The sequence below is a fragment of the Larus michahellis genome, chromosome 3 (genome assembly GCF_964199755.1).
Source record: "Larus michahellis chromosome 3, bLarMic1.1, whole genome shotgun sequence".
NCBI classification, from domain to species: domain Eukaryota; kingdom Metazoa; phylum Chordata; class Aves; order Charadriiformes; family Laridae; genus Larus; species Larus michahellis.
Window position 1 is genome coordinate 21,758,786 of NC_133898.1, and position 26,876 is coordinate 21,785,661.

The 26,876-nt window shown below is 42.9% G+C and overlaps 2 protein-coding genes across 8 annotated transcripts in view; one reads left to right on the forward strand and one right to left on the reverse strand.

Moving 5' to 3' along the window:
* Window positions 1-1,579: 1,579 nt before the first annotated feature.
* On the reverse strand, window positions 1,580-20,429 carry BROX (BRO1 domain and CAAX motif containing). Of its 3 annotated transcripts, none has more exons than XM_074579057.1 (13): window positions 19,704-20,057; window positions 17,781-17,911; window positions 16,872-16,978; window positions 14,579-14,675; window positions 13,140-13,235; window positions 12,405-12,477; window positions 11,941-12,046; window positions 11,300-11,389; window positions 9,984-10,069; window positions 8,615-8,696; window positions 7,404-7,554; window positions 5,810-5,969; window positions 1,580-5,311 (listed from the first exon to the last, which is right to left on the reverse strand). In XM_074579057.1, the coding sequence occupies exons 2-13, from the start codon at window positions 17,879-17,881 to the stop codon at window positions 5,225-5,227; spliced, it is 1,236 nt and encodes a 411-aa protein (XP_074435158.1). In that variant the 5' UTR covers window positions 17,882-17,911; window positions 19,704-20,057; the 3' UTR covers window positions 1,580-5,224. The 3 variants fall into 3 exon arrangements, with proteins under 3 accessions (XP_074435158.1, XP_074435159.1, XP_074435160.1); XM_074579058.1 differs by lacking the exon at window positions 19,704-20,057 and adding an exon at window positions 20,337-20,429 and having other exon boundaries at window positions 3,529-5,311; XM_074579059.1 differs by lacking the exon at window positions 19,704-20,057 and adding an exon at window positions 18,271-18,354 and having other exon boundaries at window positions 3,850-5,311.
* Window positions 20,085-26,876, forward strand: part of AIDA (axin interactor, dorsalization associated) — a 30,979-nt gene continuing 24,187 nt past the window's right edge. For 2 of the 5 annotated variants that reach the window (XM_074579062.1, XM_074579065.1), the window contains exons 1-2: window positions 20,605-20,849; window positions 24,519-24,588. In XM_074579062.1, the coding sequence (XP_074435163.1) occupies window positions 20,740-20,849; window positions 24,519-24,588 (180 nt within the window). In that variant the 5' untranslated portion in view covers window positions 20,605-20,739. Of the gene's footprint in view, window positions 20,294-20,604; window positions 20,850-24,518; window positions 24,589-26,876 lie in introns of those variants that run through there. The other 3 variants (XM_074579064.1, XM_074579061.1, XM_074579063.1) reach the window with 3 other exon arrangements.

The following is a 26,876-nucleotide window of genomic DNA, read 5'->3' on the forward strand; positions in this document are numbered from 1 at the left end:
ACTCAAAACAATCCAGTTTTCACATTCTTATAACATTATTTGTTATTATCAAAATTAAGCAGAAGATAGTTTTAGACAGCCAAAAAATTCTTATTCTCTAAGGAATACATAGAAATTGAAAACCTTTAAATCACTAGGAAGGAGGGAAAATATTATAGAATCAGTTATAGATACCTTTACTGAAGTCACAATATGCGTGAATGAAAACACCTTTTCTGTATGTTTTTTCAACGTACCTTGTTGAGGGAAAGAGATTTATTTCAGAAGGAAACAGACATCAGAGTCCAATAGAGACTATTTGACTATTTTTTTCTTCTCGAAACTGTGCTAAAGCCTGAGAGGCTAAAAGGCATTAGTGTGTATTTACACTAAAAACTGAAAGAGATAACCATGCCTCGGAAAATGAAAAAGCACGTTTCCTACAAATCCACTTGCCACCTGCTGGCAACCTACAGAACTCGCCAGCAATTTGTACTTCCCCAATAACCCCTTCATGTAGTATATAGAATATCCTACAGTGTCACAGACCTTTGCAACCACTAGGATTTTGTATAGGTATATGAAATCATACTCAATTACCTTTTTTGTTTTTCTTTTAAACAGAAGTTTGGAAATTCCACCTCCTCTCTTCGTGCCCCATGACTCGAAGTGCTTCCTTGTAGCTACTATTTCCATATGCACCCAACTCACGTAACTATCTTGCTCATTTAAGTCCTCCTTCGGACATACTGCGGGGATAAAGTATTCTCTATAATTATTACATTTGCATTAAATTGGAGAAAGTAACATTCAAGACAGACCCTTTTTCTTGCTACTATACTTAAAATTTTAAATGATGAAACAAAACCCAATACATTAAGGTTGTTTATTTTAAACGGTATTCTGAAAGTCATGGTTATGTACAAATTTTCAAACTGTGAAGCTTAAGATTGCATGGTGACTGTCTTCACAAAATAAGGCTGCTCGGTCGATCTTATCAGAGCTGATTCCATTGAAGTTTGATTATTCACAATACAGGATGGCTTCAAGAAGGTTGTTATCTATGAAGGCACCAACACCTACCAAAGGAGGTAGGCCTTCCTACATAAAAAGCCCCCCAAGGGTCCCCTCAGTTACCACATGACATTTGTTGAATTTGAGAGCACCACCAGCAGGGAAAGATCTGAGTGGAACCAATGGCCATTGTGGAAATTGTGCATTACACTGCACTCAAAATCTAGAGACAGATACTCACTGCAGGGGCTTTTCTGTGCCAGTCATACTCGCTGTGCTTTATTCTCACTCAATTGGGATAGTTAGGGGGAAAAAAAAGAAAAAAGAAAAAAAAATGCAGTTTATGGAGCTACGATAATTTGGCAATGATCTTTAGAGACAGGTTTTTTTAAAAGGAATAATTAGTAGGTGTGAAGAGGATTTATGTTAATGCTGAAACTTCAGTTTAGATACTAGATGCAAGGATGGGATGAGATGTATCATCCCTCAGCCAACAGGCAGAAACTTCTCATTTCTCTGAATTGACATGGAAGGCAGATGAACTACTGCCTCCTCTCAGGTTCCCCCAGTACTAAAGGCAGAGATGTGCTTCATGAGTTTGTTTTATACACAGACAATTCAAAATACATTTTAGTAATGCTTCCCATAAAAATCTTACCAATAGCACAGTACTGAAATCAGTGCAACAAAATTAAAATGTCAGGAAGGAATATTTACAACTATATTGTATTGTACCAAAATTGCGAAATCAGAAATTTCTAAAGTGCAAAGTTAGCTATATTCTACACAGATACAGGGATCTGTTTTCTTGCTTACAGTATGAACCACTACCATCATTACAGACGCACCACATATCCATGCTGAACATTTAAGTGACCAAATGTCATCCTTAGGCTGACAGGCAAAACTCCTCTACCGAATCCAATGGGAGGCAGACATCAGCGTCCAAGGGTCAAATTCAGTCCTTCAGTTCTAGGAGTGTCACATGCTGAATGGAGATTAACTACTGTAAACCCAGGAACACGAAACAAGGAGAAAGTGTATTTAAATACATGGAGGAAAGTATTTAAATAGAAATCCTACAAAGAGCTTAATGGTTTGTTTTACAGTAGATTAAAGACAATCATTGCATTTTTAAAAGCACAAAGTAGAGGGCCCAGCACTCCATATTTTATTTAGCTGCAGATTTGTCCTAGTTCAGACTGGGCACAAATTTTTAAAGACTATTTACATCAACAAGATTTGCAGGCTTAGCCACGAGAGCCTCTAAAACCGGAGTGAGATCACAAAAACAGGCTCTTGCAGCATTACAGTATTAAAAAGCCACCATTCAAAATACCTCATTCTTAAAAATTACTAAAGGAAACCATAATAGAAAGAATGAAGTGCTAAATTTCCAGATTAACTGAAACTCTCAGTCAATTCACCCATATTCTTAAGCATATTGGACTGTTAATCTACATATTATTTACAATAATTCTTGCTACTAGCCAACAAAACAAAAAAACCCCAAACTGCTCGTTGACTCACAACTCTCTACACTCTGCAAACTAAACAGTCTCCCATTCCTTGGTTTTGGGCAAAACTATCCAATGTTTGCCATAGGATTTTAACTACAAGTAAACAAAGTTTGTCTTGAAAAGTAACACATGTTAAGTGAATTAATTTGTTCCATTAGTCTATTTTTAAACTACTACCTCATATTTACTGAAACAGCTATGGCGTAAGAGGTTACACAGCTAGGCTTAAGTAATGCCATAACCTGACACAATCCACTTGGTTATGCCCCAAACTATTTACAGTGAACTTGATTCAAACACACCACTCGGTTCAAGAAAGCGTCCAAAGAATTAAGAATTGCAAGTCCTTAAAATATAATCCTTCCTAAGAAGTTGTTTGGGAGTGATTTAGTCACGATCTGTTCATTTTATTTTAAGGTATTCATATACTGAAGTATACCCACGGGCAAAAGCGTCATTGGAAATGAGACCCAGGACCTCCACATGCTTTAGCAAACAAGGGTAAGTCTGTGCCACGGTGTGTAGCAGATGGAAGGGAAAATGAGGGGAGGAGGGAAAATGGAATCTAGTCTGCATACAAAGAAAATTAATTAGGTTGAGACATGTATGTATTAATACAGAGAGTCATCTGAAAAACAATGTGTAACTAAAAAAATCAGGATTATGAAACTGAGATAACTGCGTCTTGATCCTTAAAGGGGGCAGGCTAAGAAAATGTAGATGACTACAGCTGTAGTAAGTTTTTAGAATTAAAATCTGTATAAGCAAAGCAGCTCCATGCTCCATTCTGGAAAAACCTAAGCTGGTCTTTTAACAATAGCAGCAGTCTAAAACGTCACTGATCAAGTTGTGAACAGATCTGAGTAACTCTTCATAAAACATACCCCAGGTCCCTGTGCAGCATCAAAAGAAATGGACCAATTTTAGATATAAATTCTTCTTGATACTCATTATCCTCTAGGCACCTGAGCCCTTGCAGAACAGAAACTTATTCAAAAGCAAATCAGCTGATTTTACACATATTTTTGTGTGCAGAAATGGCTGAAAGAAAAATCCATTACCAGAAGCAATGAGTTCTGCATTTGATTCACGCACGACAGCCAGTATTAAGAGCCTCTTTGCCTTTTGCAGCAGGGAATTCTGTAGTTTGGTCCAGTAACTCAGGAAGAGTCTTGAATTTGCTATTAACCTACTCAACAGCTTTTGTTCCACAGGCCCTCAAGGAGCTACACACCTGCCCTCTAAGCTAAGTTACTCTAAGTCCCATGAAAGATTTCAAACACAAGCACTGAACTACACCACAGCAGAAGATGAACCGATCCAAACGGTACAAAGTGAGGAGTTTACAGTATATGTCATAATAAGTGCATATGCCATCATGTTTTCTTGAAACAGGAACATTTTCAGGCTGTTCAGTTTCTTTCTTGGGTAAAGTGAACTGCAGCAACTGGTACCCAGAGATGGCAAGGCCCTCACTTCAACACATGCATCATATTTTTTCGCATTTGCAGAAAATCAGAAAGCTACATTTCTGTTGACACAGGTGTTTTGGAGTGCTCAGCACTAAAGACTGTTAACACATTTTCCATAGTAGGCAGAAATGGAAGAAGCAAGTTCTAGAAAATACTTTCTCAGTCTTGACTGGGCTTGGCTGTTGGCAAGTTCTCTTCATAAGGAGCTGATTTCAAAATCTGAGAAATAGCACTGTTTACATATGGCATAAAGGAAATCTAGAGCTTGGTTTCCCAGTTGTGCCACCACCTCTTCAGCTCATCTTTCCTCCCTGTTCTCCTAACAGCTTCTTATAGACACTGCCCAGATGGAAACACTGCATCCTAGCTACGATTCCATTACCTTATGCATGACAGCTTTATGAATTCAAATGGAGCTTTTCTAGTGCCAGGAGATTTTAACTGTCTGCAGCTTTCAGACTTACCAAATCTTTCAAGATCCAAAAAACTTTGAATGAATGACACTATGATGCATTATTTTTGAGCACTTTCATACTACTTGCTGCATCACTTTCACATACACTTTGATATTAAAGGATTTTAATTTAAGAACCACCAAGCTAATGTCCCTTACTACAATTTCTGACACAAGAACCCTAATCTACAGAGGAAAGGACAGAGGCTAATCATTTCAAAAGAATATAAATTGTGTTCCAGTTATGCAGAACTTAAGGTTTTCCAAGTTCTGTGAAAGTCCTGTGAAATACCATGGCGGTGTTGCAAACCAAACCCAGATTTTCTTCGCTAACTACAATTAAGTGAATTGGAACATAACAGGGTGTTAACCCTGAATGACACAACCTGAATAAATATAACATTTATGCAAACTTTTGTTTGCAGAATTTGACATTAAATAGCATATAATTTAATGGAAAAATCCTCAAGTGTTACAATCATGATACTTCCTTTGCTATTTGTGGGTAGAAACTAAACCCACAAAAAGAAACTCTCCAGAGGCACAATAGGAACATTTAAGCCCACTCATTCTATGATATCCAACTGAAACCAAAAATAAGTCAGATATAAATAAACTCCTAGAAATCCACCACATTCTCAAGCAAGATAGACGCATACTAATTAAAGTAAATTAAATTAGTCTTCTAAATTAAAAAAGAAGTATCAGAAAAAAGGGAGATCAGAACTAAAGCCCCGGAGTCCAATTAATACAGTTTCAAAGTGAACTCAAAGCACTTATGGCACTTAAGAAATCTGGCATCCACTGTCTTTTTGAGGCTTTATATCAGGTTCCTTCAGAGGCTTTACTTCTTCATCTGGTTTTGGTTTAGCCTGCAAACAAGAAGAAAAAAAACCCTAAATACCACAAGTACAAACCACTCTGTCTGCACAGTATTTATGCACGGCTAACTTTACATATTCTAATCTAATAGTCCCCTCTCTTTTCAAGGCTGAAGGCTTTGAGCAAGCCTCAAGCAAGGGGGAAAAGTCAAATATTCTCTTTTTCAGCATCCTTAAGGATTCATTTAAATGAATCCTTTTCTAAAAAAGAATCTTTCTGTAGCATTCACTCCTGTTAACATTTCAGCATTTTATACACAGTAAAGAATTTCCTCCTATTCATGACTTAGAAAAAAAATGACTCCTAATTTCCAGATGCTGACAGTGTGGCAGAAAGGTTAACCGACTTGCCTCCTGGCACAACAGAAATGTGAGCTCGGGTGGTAGCCTTGTGTCTACAGGGGGAACATTACAGAAGAGCAAAATAGTAACTCTGTATTATACACGGAATAAAGCTAAAGGGAAGAACAGTACATAAGATTATCTTACAGTGTCATCTTTTGGCCTCTTGGTGAGATCAAATGCCGCAAGCGTTTCAGGAGTCCAGTGTGCGTTCAAGGCAGGAAATTCAAAAGGAATAGGCTCTACTAAGCCATAGTTTGCTTTCAGTTCCAGCTGGGGAGCCTCTGCTGGCACCTTCTGAAAATAGCTGTAAGAGAATACAGCAATATATTTAAAACACAATGCACAACCTCTGCAAGTCTTGTTCGCAATTCTGAAGAAAAACAATCTGGGTTTTTGCAGTGGCAATCACTGCTGCTCTCTTCCGTTTCATTAAGGCATCATCCAACATACATTCTGTCAGCAAGATTCACAAGAACAAAAGCAATTCCTTCTTGGTATTGTTCATCCCCTAATAGCTAGCTGGGTTTTTTCCTATTTGATAACCATTATTCCCAGCGCTTCAGTGAGAAGAGCACCTTTTGTCCAAAAGGCCTTCAAAATCCAAATGAGGATTTAAAACACTTCCAAGAAAGATGAAGAGGACAGTTCTTTTTCCTAAATCAGTCTTAACGTGCCACAGCGCACAACAGCAACAACACTGCAACACCTACAAAGACTTGCTACATGACAAAGCCTGAACCAGGGTATAAATCTACCCTCATCAAACCAACAAGAGCTGAAATCTGACAAATGCTGACACACACTACCTTACTTCCTATGCTGCAGCAGAGCTCTGTGGCAGGCACATCTCCCCAGAACAGTCACTGGTTATCTGGTTTCTCTTTCAAAGTTTGTCTCTAGAGGGACGTGGATTTGTTCAAATCTCCTGTATGCTCTTGTTGTAAGCTATGACAACGGTTATTGGAACCAAAGCAGAGCAGAGAACTTCTTTTCCTATTTGCAGTTCAGCTTGATGTTCTTGACAATCCTTTTTGTTTAGTCAATTCCCCTATTATGCAGGTCTTTAAGTATCATAAAAAGGGAAATAATAAACCTATTATGGAATACTAAATCGTTAAGAGGAGAGGGGAGAAAGAAATGAGCAAAAGAATTCTAAAGCTAAACTAATCTTGCTATTTTAGACTGCTTCCAAACTATTTTTGGAAGGGGCATTAACTAACAGAAAGCCCTATTCACAACAGTAATTATACTTAGACTGGTAAAGCTCCTAGCACCCTAAGCATATTCTTCGCTGAAGGCATGACTGTGTCTTGACTTCCCTGCTAGCAACGCAGAACCAGCTACCAGTCTTCTCCATTTCCCCTCTGTCTTCTTTTGCCTACTAGATCCCGGCAGCTGGGAAGAGGGCATTAGAGCAACACAGCCACCTCTGCAGGACTTGCTCTTGTGCAGAAGGAAAAGAAACAAAGTGGCTGAGGAATGAAGGAAGAAAAATGTCTCCAGGGTATCAGTCCAACCTACCCTGCTGAACTGGCATAGAACACAGAGAGAGGGTGATAGCACAGACCCACAGCAAATCTATAAGAGAAAATTACAGAATCACACATTTATCTTTAAATTACATGCCAGGCCCTAAAGGAATATAAGAACTGGAGAGTAAAATTTACCATCCCATATTGAAGGCAAATGAGGTAATAACAGTTCATATAGAGTAGTGTACCAACCACAAATTACTTACATGAATCCATTCTCTCTCTGGCATTTTTCTAGTGTGTTCTTAATCAAACTTCCTAATTTCCTAAAGAAGAGATGTCCAGAAGGTTTGGCAGTAGTCCCAGGCCCTTTGGTTTCTCCATATTCTTTGCACAATGCTTCAGCCTTGGCAAAAACTTTACAAGAAAGAAACGTAATAAAAATCATTTACATGACTCTATTAAATCACAGTTCTGATCTACAGTGTTTCAGTTTTAGGAGATACCAGAATCCATTCAGGCTTCTTCCTTCTTAGAAACAAAAATAAACTAGCTGAAAGGCAGCACTTCCAGCCAAGATTTACTGCATCCAAAACGTGACTAGGAACCTTAAAAAAAAAAAAAAAAAGATAGCTTTTTGGGTGGGAAGATGCAGGAAAGCATTCTTATGTGTGGGGCAAAATGAAACAATAAGCCCAAGAACTGTGCCACATGGGAGGGAAAGAGAGAGGGTGTGAAGGTGTCCACGCACAGTTGATGCCCAAAAATAAACACTTAATATGGAGTGGGAAAATAAGCACTCTTCACTGAACAGCAGGCACAGTAAAAAACACAGTATGTGTTTTACTGCAAGTAATCCAACTCAGTTTGTTCTTAATAAGTTATTTATTTTTATTTTTAAAATTAATATTAGAAGTTTCCAAGTTGATGATCTGAGTGGTTTTTTATACATTGTGGTAAAGTTATGCAGTGCAGGCCGTTGGGGCAGCAATAGCTTTGAAAAGAGAAGGATGGGCAAGCGACCCTGAACTACTGCAAATTTCCCTTAATCTACCTTTCAAATGAATAGAAAGGAAATAAGTTACTGAAACCTGTTTAAAAACAAACAAACATGGTCTAGGTTTACTATTTAATGTAAGACAGACCAACCTCCAAAGCAGAAAAGGCTGCAGTAACTTAACATACAGACTAGAAAACATGATGACCAGACAATTGATTTTCACACTGTACTGCAGGCAGTTCAAAGCCAGTCTTGAACCGGCTGAGAAGTGAAGATGACATTTTCTGCAGCACTGTTATGAAAGACAGTCTTTGGTAAGACAAAAAAAGAATATACTGTCTCTACTCAAGTGTGCTGGATTTTCATCAAGTGACAGATAAAATCATAAGTCTTTGCGAGGCCAAATAAACACGATACAGCAAAATTAAACAGGCATGTCATCACCAAACCCTGTAATCCAGTCTCAATCACACTTACATTTTTCTGATTCCTGCAGAGATCTGATTGCTTCCCCACATTTATCACTCGCCAGTAAAGTTTGACCATGGTAACAATATGCCTAGTGGGAGAGGACAAAATCATTATCAACAACATTGGGCACTTCCTGCACCAATTCCCTTCTGCTCTTCCTTACATCAGAGCTGCATCTCTTCGAGGCTGCCATTCCCTGCAGACGGCTGACAATTTGGGAATGCAAGTCAAAGCAGCATTCACTGAACAATGCAGTTCAGCATAAACACCGTGAGGTAGGTATGAAGCCAGCTGTCTCAAGTCTAGCCAAGAGTAACTTTGAGATTCATGAAGGCTGTTTTACCAAAAGCACTAGTTCAAACCTCTCTCTCTCACTGTATCAACGTGCAGGATTAAATCCCATCGCAGAAAGGGGATGAACCCCAGTCAAGTTTACAAAGCAAAGATGCTAAAAACTAAAACTACCTGAATATTCAAAAACCGAATCTGCAACAAACATCACTGAATCCAGAAGAGATGAGGTGATCTGCTGCTTGAGGTATTTTGCCTTAGTCCAAATAACTTTTCCACCCCAAAAAGTCTCATTCCTTCACACTTACGCTTGAAGATAGTACTGTATTCCAGTGAGAACTGAATTTCCTCTTTTCTATTATCAGGAACTGTTGAGTTTAAATACTAAATACCATAGGTAAAGGAACAATCCCATGAACTAATGCCTACCTTGCATACCTTCCTTTAGTGTCTGTTCTCACATTATAGCAAGTGTACCTACATCTACCATTGCCCATATTACACAAATTTAAAAAAAAAGTACCACAGCTCTGACCCTCCCTTAACCTCTCAAACTTGCTAATAAGGGAAGCAGCTCTTAGCTACGGGTTTAACGTAAGAGAAAGACAATTCTGTTAACTGCTTAGTTTGGGCCATTTCTTTTTTATGGTATGAAAGAGCCAGATTACAGGCTGTGCCAGGCTACATGAAATGAACAGCAAATTGAGCAGCTGATGATCCCAAAAGCACCACTGCATTTGCTAAGAGATAAGTCACGCAAAAAGGGACAGCACTTGGAACGGTACCTTACATTATTTGATGCAAAATGCTTATCAGCTCTGAATGACGCCTAGAATCAGATTGTGATGCAGAGAATGGAAGACAAGTATTATGGTCAACCTGAATTGCTTCACTTAACAATATGTGACCACAATAAATTCCACACTGCAATAATTTCACCTGGCTCAACAAAACCACTTCAAATGCCACTGACACTGCACAGTCTCTTCACAGCACGGAAAGAACGTCAAGGCAATACTTCGCCCCCATTCCCTATCTAGCCCTTAGACAACATTAAAAACTGTGACTGCTGTCAAGTACTTACATAGGCCATATAGAAACAGGTCTTCAAGTTTAAGTACTTCCTCCATTTACCTGCATAGGTTGGATCCAAACTGGATAGTGTTTGATCTATGAACATATACGTAAAGTTATTCTTTAAGACACTTCCAAAAAGAAAAATCACACACAGAGTCAGTGTTCTTAAACTTAGCAATAGATCCTAACTGTAAAGTAGCTGGAAACAAGTGACACAAATTGCTCCTGCAAAGGCACAGAGAAACTATGAGAAAAAAAACCAAAAATATGCAGTTTATTGAGCTATGATGCAGTTGTCCCTAGAATCCCTTAAACTGCAGTCCACTAAGTTTGGAAGGCTAATTCTCCTAAGTATTTTTAGGCAGCATTTCAAAGCTTGTTCCTAGTTTAATGTCAAGTAGTGACCTATAAAAACCTACCTATGTTACAATATTCCATCTCATATATGAGGGCTGGAGCACCTCTCCTATGAAGACAGGCTGAGAGAGTTGGGGTTGTTCAGCCTGGAGAAGAGAAGGCTCTGCGGACACCTTATAGTGGCCTTCCAGTACCTGAAGGGACTACAGGAAAGATGGGGAGGGACTCTTTATCACAGACTAGCGATAGGACAAGGGGTAACAGTTTGAAACTGAAAGAGGGGAGACTTAGATTAGATATTAGGAAGAAATTCTTCACTGTCAAGGTGGTGAGACATTGGAACATGTCGCCCAGAGAGGTTGTGGATGTCCCATCCCTGTTCAAGGCCAGGCTGGACGGGGCTTTGAGCACCCTGGTCTGGTGGAAGGTGTCCCTGCTCATGGCAGGGGGGTTGTAACTACATGATCTTTAGGGTCCCTTCCAACCCGAACCATTCTGTGATTCTATAGCATTGATTCCCATATTTTTGCGCTTTTCCCACTAGCCTCAGTAAACCCACAGATCAGCTTACTCATCTGGAAGGAGTACAGAATTAACCTTCTACACAATTTAGGGGCTGCATCACAACCTGCTGCCCGAAGGCAGTTGAAATACACTCCATTTACATCAAGCCACGTGTTTGCTGCTCTTACATATTCTCAAGACATTACTCTGTCTTCTGTCTCCAATCACTAACATTTCCTACCATTAGCTACAGAAAAAGATTCCCACTAAACCAAAAAGCCTTAACAAAATATATCTGTTATGCTGATAACTGAAGCCTTAAATGTGCTAAATAGAAGCTAAATATACAAAGCATATCCAGTGAGAAACAGTGTTAATATCGCAATTGACAGGTGGGTGAAGTATGTCTGCTGGCAAGAGTGTGTAAACCAGGTCACTAAGGATACAAAACAAGACACTTACCAGCTTTTTGGTAGAAGTTAGCTGTTTCATAAGCAAGAGCAGCTATTAGTCCTGGATTGTGTTTCAGCTCAATAGCCCGAGCAATTGTCACTGAAAAGAAATTCCACACCACGGTATTAAAGTTTAATTGAAAATGTCACATCAAACCAGCAGAGGCATTTAGCATTTTAAAACTCCTGCATGTGCAGAAAACAAGTATTGTGCAGTCAAGCAAACTGCAGAATAAAGACAGATTGTTTCTTGGATAGAATTATTCCAAATTAATAGAAAAGCTGAAGGATGGTTAGTTGGAAGACTAGCTAGTAAAGAGAAGCTGCAAATATTTTAAAGTAAAGGAACTGGGAATTTATGTTAGGCAAGCATGGTGGTGAAGAGACTGCATGAAAGGAAAATAGAAGAGAGGGGGTGAATGTCACACACAACTTCTTCCAAAGTGGTTATATTTGTAATATCAGACTGATTTTTGGCATTTTCCTCCTATAATTGTAACTTAAGTTTCTTTAACAGCAACCCACCCCACTAAGGCACGGTACTTCAAAAGAAAAAAAATGGCATTGCTGCCAAGCAGACTTCACAAGACACCAAAGTAACCCCCAAAGACTGTCATTTCCCATCCCCAACACACACATATTTGAAGATACCTTCTTGAGCTTCAGCTTGGCACTGTATGATGTAAGAGTCTATAAGTCGAGCTTCTAAATCTCTTCCCTTTTCTACAGGTGTAATCAATTTTGGAATGTGACTTTCCTAAGTAGAAAGCAAGTCTCAAAGTTAGTTTAGGCTTAATACCACTGCTGCCAATGCAAAGCAAGTCCCTTAGTCCTAAATCGATGGGACACTGGGTGAAGGTCTTCAGATTGCTGGCTGCATTGTTGCCATGTGCTACTAGGGAGACAAATTACTCTTCCACTGCCATTGGGAAAGAGTAACAGGGATTGAGTGGTAGCACAACGTATTAACACCCTTCTTCTTCCAGTATTATTCAGACAGTCTGAAGTATTTGTTTATTCTGTAACCTCATCAGAAAAGCAAAAGCTTTTCTAAGACAAAAAGTCAAGTATTTGGAGACAACTTAAAGAACAGACAGCAAAGACAGTTTTTCTACCTTCAAGTGTTTAAAAATCCCAGCTGCTATCTTCAGGCTTCTGTGAACGTCTTTCGCTTCATCTTCTGTTATACTACGGATATAGAACGAATCAATGAAATTTTAGTTAGAAAGGACCTCTAGGTGTCATTTAGTCCCACCTCCTGCTTTGGAGCAGGACTACCAACAACAGTAGATCAGGTGAGTAATGGCTTTGTCTAGATAAATCTTGACTCCTTCAAGAACGGAGAGTCCACTAACTCTCCAAGTAACCTGTTCCACTGCTGTGCTACCCTTATGGTAAAGAATCTTCTTACAGTGTCCAATCATTAAACAATAAAATAGAACTCACTTGAAAAATGAAACGTAGGACCTTGTAATGACTTTCAAGTGAAAGGTAATCTCAGTGTTAAAAGCCAAAGCTTTAGAAATCTGTAGGGCTGAAAGTCAGCAGAGCTGTGATTTTGAGAATCTCAGTTTTGTACCTGGACATTTAGAGCAGGACTGACAAAGGGTTTAGTCACAACTGGCACTTTCTCTATCCCACAATCACATGGTACTAGTACACTTTGTTCACAGATGCAAGAAGGGACTGAAGTGCGCTTGGACATTACAGCACATGAATGAAGGCCAACTGCCTCCTTGAACTCCCACTGTCTCAGTTGGACACGCACTACAGCAGGCAACTCAGAACCTGCTAAATTTTTTGGTGGAATATTGCTGCAATGGAATTACTCAGAAAAGAAAAACACTTACTCTTCTTTTCCAGCGAGTCTTGATGCATATTTTGTGTACCACAGAGCTACATTAAATCCCATGGAAACCAGTTCGAACACTGCATCCTGCTGGGCACTAAAGAAAGACAGACAAAACCCCCCAAACAAACCCCCAAACAATTTAATGCTTTCCATTTTGTTCTGACAAGTGCTCTCTTTGCTAATAGTTCACATAGCATAAGATGACATTTATCTCCATAAAATATTTTTCATTTAAGAAGTCAACAATTTCCAATTCAGAACCTCCTACTTGCTGTACTGCCTAAAACAGACTTCAATTTTTACTTATTTCCTTTAAGAGCTCATAATTATAATTTCCCGCATTCAGATGCCTACCCTTCCCACTTGGGAACTTTTATTTTAAAACAGTAACTTGAGATTTGTTTAGCTTTGGGTGTGGCTGACATTTTTCCTTCTTTTTTTTTTTTTTTCTTTTTTTTTTTTTTTTTTAAATTGCACATTTTGTGGAAAGCCTTGTTCTGGAATGTCTAAAGTTGTAGCTGCTAAGTTAATAAGTCAGAGTCTATTACATCTCCCTCAAATGAATGTTATTGCAAGTATTTATGTAACTGCACTCAAACGGCATGTGCAAATAGCAGGCAATTTCATAAGCTAAAAACACAGTCTTTGAAAAGAGTGAACTTGCAATCACAAGTTCAGTACAGCTTAGGAACTAGTAAACTTTAAAAAGAAAGGTGTGGGAGTGGGAAGAATAATGCTGGCACAAGTACAAGTGTGTATGACCATGAGAAAATTAGAAGAGAGTCCTAATCAACAGATTGTCTTCCAAAGGGAATAAAAGCTTTGAGGAAGCCGAGCACTTCTAGATAAAGCCTGACAAATTTGTAAGTGTAGTTACACAACACAATTACCTTCAATAGCATGAGACGACTGAATAATCCAGAAGGTTACAGGTCTATATTCCCCCTTAAAACAGAAGCTTTGTTTGTACCAGGAGTACATGTACTAGGAGCTTCACAGGACAAGAACAAAATCAGACCTTCAGCAACATTTGTACTTCAAAAAACTCAGAAGATACTGGTCAGGCAATAGTGCCCAAATGAGAAAGTCTTAAACTGTACTAATCTAGATTCAATTCACCATACTCGCAGGGTTTTTCTTTGTACTGCTCTAGCCAATTGTAGATAAAGTTTGTAGATCAACTAAGACACAATGGATCCTTCTAGCATTATCATGCGTTATCACACCTTTACATAAAGGCAATACATGCTTCAGAACACTTAATACAGTACGGCCATTATCAAAAACACAAAGCAACAAGGTTTTGCAAACTACTTTGTGTTCAACATTTTGCTACACTTCTAAGTTTTCCTTCACACCTGTGTTGGCACATGTGCATATACATAACAGAGCAGAAGAAAACAGCTGCATACCCTGTAATCATAAAGGCATATGTACCTTGGAACTTGTCCTTGTAACGTGTCTGTCCATTTGAAATTCTGAATATATCTCAACTTGCATTCTTGGGAAGAGTCATCCAGTGAAAGGATAAAACCTATAGAACAAAAAAATGTACCGACAGGCGATCTCAAAGTAAGAAACAGAAACAAGTAACGAAGGAATGGCGATCAATGAGAATATGGATATAGATAGAAGAACTTTTCTTGCTGTAGCACTCAAAAACCAGTGTTACTTCCTGAGGCTTTTATTCCTCAATATCTTGAGAACAAGATGTGCAAAAAACCAAAGCGACTACTTGTTATGGTTTGAGAAAACCCGTAACAATTTATTGTTGTTCAGACAGTTATTCTATCACTCGATGACCCCTCACCACCTGGAAAGGGGAATTGGGGAAAGCAAGGAAACACAAGGGTTGAAATATAAATAGATTTAATAGGATAAGACTAAATAATTAACAATAACACTAAAGAACCAGTATTAATCCTGATATTAATATAAGATATACAAGAATTATACTCAGCCAATTATATCAGTAGGAAGCTGTGCACTCCCAGCAGTGGACAGTAAATGTCGGACGCTGTGAGCACAAGGGCTTCAGGAGGAAGGGGAGGGCTCAGGGGTCCGGCACCAGGGCAAGGAGTTCTCCGGCCTGCTGCCATCAAGGGAGAGAGAGACTACACATCAAACTTTCTAATTTGTATCGAATGTGACGTTCATGGTTTGAAATAATCCTGTTGGTCAGCCTGGGTCAAATGCCCAGGCCTCACTCCTCCTCATCCCTGCAGCTGGCAAGGCTTGAAAACACTGAGACTTTCAATCCCACATAGCCTAGCTGGCTATACAGTAAATATTTTCACGAATTCAGACACTAAAGTCTTCCAAAAGTGGAGTTTTTCCCAGCATTAGAAGATAAATTAATCTTGTGTCGCTCAACCCAGGGCATCACTACAAGAAACTCCTTGCCCAGCAGGTTACCAACTCAACCCTGTGAGTCTTGACTGCCCAAGGAAAACCTTGTAGAGGTCTGCATGTCCTGTATGGTCGTTAGTTGGGAGTTGGACTGACTCAGGTACAGGATGGCTGAGGCTGCTCGAGGTGAGTGACTGACTGTCCCTGCCACCATAGTGGGGAAATACCAGGAAAAGCTGCCTGGTCAACAGGGAGAGGGAAAAGAGCTTGTAAGCACAGACTCACCTAGTCATCACCTTTTTTGTCACCAGGTCTACAGGAAATTGGTTCTTTATGTCCAGCAGCCCAGAAAGCAGCAGTCAGTGGGATGAAGCTCATGCTATGGGATTTTCAAATGCTAGCATATGCAGGCTCAAGGAATTTTTCAGGGAGGAGTAATACGGGCCTTGGTCTGATCAGGTCTTACAGACTTCAAGAACTCAAGACTTGCAACAGCAGCTATTGCAGCTGTAGCTCTCTAGATGCTGTCACATTTATAAAGACAGAAAATACTTGTTCCTTTCACTTGCAAAAGATTTTAGAGACCAAGCCTGATGTTTTCCTGAAGAAACTCTCCAAATCTCATCTGCAGCTACATGGGCTGTTATCTTACCTTCATCTAGAATGCCGCATTAGCTTACACCCTCCCAGGCACTGAGGGAACTAAACCAACTTGAGCTGCTTCACTTCCCACAGACTGAAAGATCGCAGTTCCCATGAATCAGTTGGTTCCTGAAAACTCATCCCTAAGAAACCTGTCTGAGCACCTGACTGCTAAGAAAGGGTTATCAAAATATTGGCAGGGGGAATGTTTCAAGGGAATGCCTCATCATAGGTGACCATCTACTGAAAATATAGGTACTATGCTAATGAGCACCTATATATACATCTAAGACAAGCAGCAGCAGAAGTGTAAACTTGCAACAAGTCTATTATCTAGCGTTAGACAAACTGTAGGTTTACACCCAAAAGCAACCCCTACCAACTAATTAATAGACTCAATTTATACTTAAGGAGCAATTCACCACGATCGAAGAGACAAATACATGTTTTCTCCTCAAGCAGGAAGCAGAATGAAGTTAAAAGCAAGAGGACAGACTGCCATACTTAGTACTGGCAGGGTCACAAAGGACACTGAAACTTGTAGAAAGGGCCTGGTGAGTATCCATGACTGGTATCAAGCAATCAAGCATAGAACCCATGAAGATACTCACTCTTCTTCCTGAGAAGTGCAAAGCTTCTTTACAGAAGATTAACACAACACACATTCTGAGAAGTGTCATTAAAACTCAAACTACATACCTCTTGATGGATTAGCAGTACTGCTAATAAATGTTCCTACCTTGCAAGAGTGAGAAGTACAAGTCAGTTGCATTCTTCATCATTTCTGGATTACAACTCGAGTCTGTAAACAGCTCCAACAGTCGTGTTCGAGATAGCCTCAAATCACTGTATGAAGGGTGAAAAAAACAGAAAAAATAAACCTAAGAAATTCTACCCAAAAATGTAATATTAAGAAAGTACCCACCCATGTATGCCACCACCCTTTTGGCTAAGAAAGTGAAGCTAAGCATTCAATTTAGCTATCTGAAGGCAAGGAAAGGTACATTACAAGGAAGATTCCAACACATACAAAAAAAATCTTCCTTTCTCCTCTAGATAGATACAATTGACTCTTCAGTTTAAAGAACAATCCATTTGGGACAGACAGGAATGCATAATCAGTACTCATTATCAATCTATTATTCTAACACAAACTAAAATAACTATGCCTTTAACTACTGAGAGGCTGGGTGCAGGGGGAGGGGAGGGAAGTAACAAGCAGGAATATTCTTCAATATTAGAGTGGGATGAGCATGTGAAGAGGTAAGAATAGATCTATCTGCAAAATAAGCCAAGATCTCTTTTCATTATATTCCCATCTACAATAGAATGTTCATGCCTTATTCACTTATGGAAATTACTTTAAGTAATCTTTTGCAGAAGAATGCACAGTCATCAGAAAGACAATGAAATGTTTAGCCTTTTTGTGTCTGAATTATTATAATAGGCCTTGCTACACACTCAGAGACTTGAAAATTGGATAATCCACTCTTTGTAACTAAACGTTCAGTGTCATCAGTGTCTTATTGTCTCCCAGCCTACACGTTTCTAGTCGTCTTCAGAACAAAAACTGAAGAGTAACCATTACTTTTAAGGATGTCCTCCAAACTGTGAGAGACAGAGTGAAGTTAATCACAAGCACACTTACTTGCAAACCTTTGCTGCAGCTGGAGTGGTAGCTACCCCATAATAATTAAATGAAACGGGAGCTGTGGCCTTCAAAGGGTTGCGATGAAACCAGTGGGTCATTTTCTTTCTGTAGTGTTGTTTACGCCAAACCTAAAGCGTGGAAAGAAATGAATAGCTGCAGGAACAGGTACAACTGAGATGCTAGATATACCATGCGCCTCAGCTCACAAAAATATATCCCAAATGTAAACAATAAGGAAAGAAATTAATTTGCAAAGTTGTATCTAATTACACAGAATAAATTAGATTTCTTTTTTTCCCTTTGAAACACTAAGCTTCCACGCACCTTGTCTTCGTCATCCACGTGCTTAGTTTGAGAATTTCACCCTCCAGAAATACATACGCTTTCTGAGGCAACTATTTTAATTTGGACAAAAAGCTATAATCTACTTTGCTCTGTATTACTGCATACTTTTTTTTTTTACTCAAAAAAACCCCACATTTGTTACCTCCTGCACAAGGCTGAATATTTCCTATGTAATTTATAGGTATCTCTCAATTCACTGAGGTCTGGTCAATCCATTAGCAGCTTTTATCGTGGCACCATTGATATAGATGAAACTGCAATTACATAGTAAACCTTGCTGAAAACATGGATATATTTACATACGTGTAACAGACCTGGAAGTTTGGTAGAGTACAGGTAAAGCAAACCATCTTTTACCCCAATTTCATCAAACACATATAACACAAGCATTCCAATGAGCTTTCAACAGCAGTGCATGGTGGGAGGATGAAATATAATGGGCACATATTGAAACAAGGAAAGTCTGCACTGGACAAAAGGAGAAAGTTCTTCACCACGAGGACAGCGGAACTGAGGAACAAGTTGCCCAAAGAGCTCATGTGGCCTCCATTCTCAAAGGCTTTCAAAACCTCGCCGGATAAAGCCCAGAGCCACCTGGTCTGACCTCAGAGCTGACTCTGCTCCAAGCAGGACGTCAGACTAGAGACCCCATCGCCTTACAATCCTTTTTGAATGTCTAAGATTATCGTTACAAAACACTTTGCAGCTTCGTAAATTTGCACATGGGTCACAACAACCCCATGCAACGCTACAAGCTTGGGGAACAGTGGCTTGAAGCCACCCGGTGAAAAAGCACCTGGGGGTGTTTGTCAACAGCAGGCTGAATATGAGCCAGCAGTGTGCCCAGGTGGCCAAGAAGGCCAACAGCATCCTGGCCTGTACCAGGAATAGTGTAGTGAGTAGGACTAGGGAAGTGATCGTCCCCCTGTACTCAGCACTGGTGAGGCTCCACCTCAAATATTGTGTTCAATTTTGGGCCCCTCACTACAAGAAAAACATTGAGATTCTGGAGCACGTCCAGAGAAGCTGGTGAGGGGTCTGGAGCACAAGTCCTGTGAGGAGCGGCTGAGGGAGCTGGGGGGGTTTAGCCTGGAGAAAAGGAGGCTGAGGGGAGACCTTATCACTCTCTACAGCTACCTGAAAGGAGGCTGTAGAGAGGTGGGGGTCGGTCTCTTCTCCCAAATAACAAACAATAGCACAAAAGGAAACGGCCTCAAGTTGCACCAGGGGAGATTTAGGAAGGATATTAGGGAAAATTTCTTCAGTGAAAGGGTTGTCAAGCATTGGAACAGGCTGCCCAGGGAAGTGGTGGAGGCGCCATCCCTAGAGGTATTTAAAAGACGCGTAGACGTTGCGCTGAGGGACATGGTTTAGCGGTAACTTGGGGGTGACAGGTTAATGGTTGGACTTGATGATCATAAAGGTCTCTTCCAACCAACACGGTTCTGTGATTTTATTTGCTCAAAACAAAAGGGAGATGTGCCAAGCAGCGATCCCCTGACACCGCCCGGGTCTCCCTGACCGCGCGGGAGACTTGTTTACCGTGTCAGCACCCATCACGACGCCGCCACCCACCTGCGCGCCGGAGACGAGCCGTCGCACGCCTCAGTCGCGGCCGAGCCAGGCGACAGGCGCTTAACGAGAGATCTTCCGTGTCCACACCGCCTTCACCCCCCGCACCCGGCAGAGCTCGGCTGGACCCTGCCCGGTGCCCACCGCTTCAGGCCTGCCCCGCCGAAGCCCGCCGCGTCGCCAGCGGCACGCACACACCGGCCGACCGAGGCCCACCCCAGCGTGCAGCCCCTTTCACAGCAGTGGCCTCCGTACCGCCCGGCTCCCCCAGCCCCGCCGCCGCCACCAAGCGCGACACAAGCGGCCCGCACAGGCGCCGGGACCCTCCCGGTAACGACCCGCCGCCACTTCCGCCCGGCCGTGCGTCACACGCCCGCCGCCGCAGGCAGCGCCAGCAGAGAGCCGATGACATCGTATCGGGCCGATTGCATTGATCCCGACGGTTATTTCCCCTCCGCACCTCTCCCTTATCCCCCCCAGGCCACCGCCAACCCCGCGGCTGGGGTCGAGGCAGCCGGCGGAGGCACAGCCAGGCCCCGCAGCCCTCCCCGGGTAGGGCCACAAACAGAGGCGCGAAGAGACGGCGGTCCAAGGTGACGGGTGACGGGTGACCGGCAGAGGGGCGCCGCTGCTTACCGGGAGGCGGCAGGGGGAGGCCTCCCGCGGCGGCAGGACCGGGAGCGGAGGGGAGCCGCGGGTGCCACCGAGACCCAGCTGGGAGGGCGGGGCTCCCTCAGGGGGGCACGTGACCGCCGCCATGACAGCTACCGAGGCGGAAATGGCGCTTCCCCCCCCCCCCCCCCCCCGCTCGCTGCCGCCTCGGTAGCGATGGCGCGGGCGGGCGCGGCCGGCGCAGCCTACCTCGCTGGGCGGCGCTGGTGGGAGGCGGTGGCCGTGTTTGGTTGTCGCGGCGGCGGGGTTGGGCTGGGCTGGGCTGGGCCGGGCCGGCGGCGGGCGCGGGGCTGGCGCTGGCGGGAGGCGGCTGCCCGGCGCGGTGCCCCGGCCCCCGGGGTGAGCATGGTGCCCTAGTGCTGGGGCTATGTCGGAGGCGGCCCGGAGCCTCCTGCAGCGCTGGGGCGCCAGCTTCAGGAAAGGCACCGACTTCGATTCCTGGGGGCAACTGGTGGAGGCGATCGACGAGTACCAGATGTGAGTGCGGGGGCGGGCGGCTCCCGGCGCTGACCCGCCGGGCCGCGGCACGGCCATAGAACCCCGGGCGAGGGGCCGGGGCTTGGGGGAGAGTGTGCGGCCCCGGGGCGGGGCAGGGTGGGGGGGAGCCCCGCCGGGCCTAGGCCGCGGCACCCCTCACCCCTCAGGCCCCACCGGTACATAGAGCGTGGGGCCCTGGGTCGGGGCGTCCCCTCAGGTGGGGCGGGGGGGGGGCTGGTCGCCGCCGCCCAAACTCGCCGGGAGCCGCCCCGCCGAGGCCGCTGGTCGGTGGCGGGTGCTCGGCCGGGCGCTGTCCCCCTTTGCTGGGGGGCGAGGCGGGAGCCGGCCCCTCCTTCTGCGAGGGTGGGGGCCGTGGAGCCGCGGGGCCCCCCGGGCGTGGGCCGTCGAGGCTGGTGGCTGGTGGAGCCCCGTGGCGACAGGCGCCGGTGGCCCGGGGTACCCCCATCCCATCGCCACGTCCGCCGGGCACCGTGCGTGTGAGGAAGGGGGCACCCGGCTGAGGCAAATGGGCTGCCTTACCCTCTTAAAAACCCCAAACGACCCATCAGGGTGAAAACCGGCCCATCGCACCCTTGGGTGTTTCACCCCCGATGGAACCCGGGTGGGAGAGCGGGGAACCCGGTGGTGGCAGGGCAGCGACTGGCGCAGCCTCAGTTAGGTTGTCCTGCACTGGGTGGCACCACGCCATCCATGTATCCCTTGGTATCAGGCCAGTGTTGGCACTGTTGATGGTATCCTTAGAAACACACCTGGTAGCTTTAGTCTAAATGCTCTCCTGTAGTATGCTCATCACCATGAAGATGAAAGCTATTTCCTTGTGATCTGTAGGCTCAGTTTCTTATAGTGCATTTTCTGGAAGAAGTCCAGAGGGTTTGCACAGAGGGTTTCCCGAAAGAAAGTCAGCTGAAGAGATGCTTTCCGAGAGATCTTCTAGCACTGTTCAGGACTATTTGAGTTATTGGCTGTAACCACACTGGCCACCAGTTCAGTTGCCAGAGTCACTAGGCTGCAGGCTGCATACGGCATAGTCATGAGATGCTATAATCTCATCATTTCATTCTCTCACCAGACAGGATGATGCGAGTTCAGTTATTTGCTGTTTGCTGATGGCCTTTAGAACAGGACAAGCTGCTACTACAAACCTTGTCACAGGGATGAAAAGAAGTTCTCTTCCAGATCTGTATCTCAGAAGATAAAAACAATCATCAGAAAGTAAAAGAAGATATTTTTAATAACTGCCCTTATGTGGACATCTACAAGGAATCCAGTGGGATCTTAGTGCTTTAAACTCGGCAGTCTCAGCAGCCAGTTTCATGTAATGATGTTTCTTCAGAATGAAAAGTCTTCAGGCTTCTCATTCTGAGCTCGCTTCATTGAGAAGTAAGGTTGCTAAACGTTTGCAGGCAGTTTGAGAGTTGAAGTATGACTTTTGTTCCCTTCCTCCCAGCATCACTTGTGTCTGATGAGAATGAGGTGATCTTCACGCTCTTGCTTTATTCTGACTTTGGCACAGTGTGATATCTTTGTAAGAAAGCTCTTCTTGAGTAGTATTGTAAGCTGCTCTTGCAAGCCTTATCAGTGAGTTTCTACTGAATAGAGTAGTCATCAGTAGATGAACTCTGTGGTTCCAGGAGGGAGAAGAAAGGGGAGAGAAGATCAAAGGATTACAGGGAGGTATTTCCTAGAGGAGCAGAACCTTTTCGGTGAGCGTATCAGGTTCTTGTAGATATAGCAGGTAAATTAAAAACAACTTGAATGTATAGGGTAGAAGTTGCAAATAAGCACAGGGCAAGATACCTACTTGTAGCTCTAGAGAGATGTAATGGCATGGCTTTATGCTGTTACCTTCTCAAATGGCAACGTGTGATGGGATGAACGAGTGTGTTGCTGCAGTTGGCCGGGTGCTGCTCACATTGGTAAGGCCTGTACTGATCAGCACAGGGAGGCTGGGGAGAAGGTGGTTATAGTGAGCTTGCTGACACTGAGATTTTCCCTAATCTAAGGTAGTTCAGTCCACAAATTTAATGGCTGCTGATGTAAAACACAATTATTTGCCTCCTGTGTCCAGGAGGACTTATGTCTGCTCAGGTCTTTATGTTGATCCTGGAAGTTCCAGGAGACTTGGGGCAAAGATTGGCCCTTATTCATTCAGGTGCTTCCCTGTTGAATATCCCTGTCTGTAGAACTTGGTGTGATCCAACTTTGAACAAGCTTCAAGTGGGATGCCAGATGCGTTTATTTGGATTAGGGTGGGGGGTTTTTGTATTGGGAAGAGGGTTGCGTTACTGATGCTTGCAGACACATTAATACTGTCATGCTGCTTGTTGTGGGTGACATATTGCTGCTATGGTGATATGTTTTCTTAAATCGTCACTTTTAAGTGCCCTTTCTACATGTCCTGTGTATTATATCGGCGGGGGCAGTAGGGAAGGAGTGTACATTTTGATTCATGCATGTTTATGCTGTCTTTTTTCAGCCACCATCTTCCCCCGCCCCGTTCCCCCCCGAAGGGGGCCAACACCGCTGAGTTGTGCAGTTACCTTGTCCTGTTTGGTTGTGTAGTTAAAAGCTACAGAGGCTTCAGTCCTTGTGTTTTTAAGAGAGTTTATTTTTTAGGAAAACCGAAGAAATAGTTGAATTCTGATTCTTATTTCTGACACAGGCTTTGACAGTAACCTGGTTTGGTGTATGCATCTTGGTGTATGTCTTTTAACCCTCCCCCACCCTCCACAAAAAACCCAGGGTAATGACCACTGCAGTGGTGTCAAGAAGCTGAATCTCTTTAATAAGGCAAACTTCTGAGGTTCCAGATGGAAGTGTATTGCGATGCCTTGAGTGCTTCTGCTGTCCCTGAGTTTCCCCTCAACCCCTGTCCCTCCTCCCACTCTGCTTTTTTTTTTTTAATTATTTACGGGGAATGGCAACAATTGCCCAGAGGTTTTGCTTGTTTAACGTTCTCCTTCCTCCCCGGACGGAAACAGTAACTCTTCCCATAGCTTCCCTCTCCAGTTTCCTTTCGCTTTCTGGAGCTGTTTGCTTACTGCTCCTTTCCAAACCCCTTGGTACTCCTTTCTCCCTGGTGACACGGGGTGGGGTCTCTGCTCTGCATGTGATGCTGACAGGCACAAATGTGAGCTGATACACCCTGGCCAGCCTTGGCCCAGGCTGCGCTGCTCTGGGCTTCCAGCGCTGGGAGAGCCTGCGGCCATCCCCTAGGGTGCCTGTGCCTCCTGGCAATCCCACTTGCCTCAAACTCTCCCCGTGGAATGCACATGGGCTTGTTCCACTGTGGGCCTTCACAGGGAGTATGGTTTGTTCTTATAAAATAAGAAGACGGGGAGAGGAAAAAGGTCAGTGCTTATAAAAGGGGCTCTTGGCTAGAAGGACCTTCTTACCTGTTGTCCTTTCCTGATACATTATATATGTAGTCTTTCCTGCCTAATGTAGTTGCATACGTTGTCCATCTTCTGGATTTTTTTTTTTTAAGTATGGCCTATCATGGTTATAGAAATCCTTGTTAAAACAAAACAAAAATTATTTGGAGCAGCAGTCTCGCAGACCTTTGGGCTGTCATGTTTTCTGGAGACTGGGGGGTGTGTGTTGCTGTGTTGTGTTCCCACTCTACAGTTTTCTTTCCCTCCCATCCAGATTAGCAAGGCATCTACAAAAAGAGGCGCAGTCTCAGCACAACAACTCTGAATTCACGGAAGATCAAAAGGTGAGTATTGCTGTTTGCTCAGTCAAGGAGCTTGATTTGTAGATGTTGATGTGTATTATGTTGGGTTTTTCTTATTTCACACACCAGAGCCTTACGAGACCTTTTTTCGTCCCTCAATATATGCACAAAAACAGAAAGGTGTCTAAAACAGTTGCTGTCATTAGATATGACCAATGCTCTGCTGTGTAATATTGAAAGTCATGCACGCTGGCCAGAGTCCTTTATAACCTGGGTGTTTCTTTTTTTGGGTGGCCTTTTGATAACTTGCTTATACAACGTTAGCACAACTTATGTTGTGAAGTCTGAATACAAAATGTCTTGAACTGCAGACATCAAGGGTGTGCGAGGAGGATTTTAGCTTAACATGTAACACCTGACTGGGAAGACTCCTGGCAGAATACTCCCTAGTAGTCTCCTAGAATGTTATTTGTTTATAGTCTTTCAAAATATTGAAATTACTTCACTTCTTCCTCCCGCCCCTCAGTTGAAAACCCTGTGTCTTGTCTCAGCATCATATTAATGAAATTCTGTGAAAGGATTTAAGAGGAAAATGCTAGCTGAGGTCTTGTAAACTGAAGCATTTTCAGCAAAACAATTTATTTTGAGATATGAGGCCCTTCTAAATTTTCATTTCTTGTATAAAGGCATGTTTTTCTTAGGAATACCAAATTAAAGAACCCCTGTATTTCCAGATTTCACAGTTAAAATCACTTGTTTGAGGAATGTCATTGCCTGAAAATTGACCTTTGCTAGCCCAGAATCTCACCTATGGTAATAGGGTGTTAGAGTAATGGGGTTTGTGTTTGGAAATGTTGGTCCCAAAAACAGGTCATGGCTACAGAAATTGGAGATGAACTTGATGTGTTTAAAGAAGCTCATTACAAAGAAATACACCTTTATGTAGAATCTGACAGAGGTTTGTAACTGTTTCCTCGGTGTGTACCAATAAAAAAAGCAAAGAGCAGCTCTTCCATGTTCTGTTTACCTTCTGCAAAGAAGATAAGGCTCATGATCTTCTTAAATTGAGTCATAGTCTTGGAGAAGGATTTGGTCCACCTTTCCTGAACTGAAGGCTTGGGGGCTTTGTTAATGTTGGACAGCTGCTTACTCTTTGATTGCTTCTGCTCTCTGTCCCTTGCTGGTAGCTTTCTGCATCGTTGTTAGCTATAGTCATCTTTACTGCGTGTTTCCCCTCTCTGGATGCTTTTGAAAATATGATTATTTTATGAAGACGAAGCTGTTAATCTCACTTCTGGAGGCATCATCTCCTGTGAGTATGGGAACCAGAACCACACAGGGCTTTGCTTCCAGATGTTCCCTGAATCTTGTGGAAAGGACCTTGGACCAGATTGTGGAAGTGAGTGAGGTCAGCCGTGAGGAAAGGCCTGGGGGGCTCAGGAAGCAGAGATAACTGACCTCAGATGTGCAACTGTGATCATGTCTGAACGCAACAGTCTTCTGGAAAGAAAAACTAAGGAGTGGCTGTTTTGAATCCTTGCAGAGTGATAACCTGTTTCTAAAGCTGATATAACTTACAAAAGAGGTTGAGGTTTATATCACTTGCCTTTTTTTGTAGATCAGTAAGGGGATGATGCACTGAAACTTTGATCTGATTATCAAATGGTGGTGCCTATTTCATTAGCCACATACACAGCCAAATTCCCCAACATTTTGTTGAGAGAATGTTCTTTTTCCCTCCTCTACCATGAGGAATGCTAGTCACAACAAAAATAAGAGTCTTGCTATTGCTTTGGAAGAAGCACTTAAAACTCTGTACAGAAAAATGTTAAGGTCCTTGCTGTTCTGGTCTTCCCTATTTCTGTGGGAGCTCAGACAGTGTAATCTAGTGATTGTGACCAATTACTATCATCGCTAGTGTCATTCACTTGGCTTGTAGGAGTAAAGTTTAGCATGCTTTTGGTTTTCAAGCAGTTTGCTTAAATAGAAATGCATCTTCTCTCTTGCCACCCTTCAAAAAATAATCTACATACCAAACCAGCTACTTTTGCTCAACTAAGTTCCTGCCAATGCATCCACCAATATGCGCTTTCCTCCCGTTTCCAGAAAGTATCTTTCCCCAATAACTTTCTTTCTGAGGTTCTGTATGTCATATAAGAGCCATCTCTTTATTATTCTGAATGTAGAAGAGTGTGTAAACTTCAGGGTTTACTTATCTGATATTACTGGCCAGGGCTGTGCACAGAATTTCATAGATTGGAGAAGGCAAGGCTGTGAAGCTAATAATGATTTCCAGTTGCTTGATCTACCCTTCTTCCAGTCTTTGTGTA

What these genes read in the sequence shown, in the direction of transcription:
- BROX (XM_074579057.1), bottom strand. Translation starts at nt 17,881, where the DNA reads ATGACCCACTGGTTTCATCGCAACCCTTTGAAGGCCACAGCTCCCGTT. An exon ending in GTACTTCTCACTCTTGCAAG is followed by an intron (nt 14,676 to 16,871) that starts GTAGGAACATTT and finishes TTTGTTCTATAG; the next exon opens with GTTTTATCCTTTCACTGGAT. An exon ending in CCAAGCTGAAGCTCAAGAAG is followed by an intron (nt 11,390 to 11,940) that starts GTATCTTCAAAT and finishes ATTTCTTTTCAG; the next exon opens with TGACAATTGCTCGGGCTATT.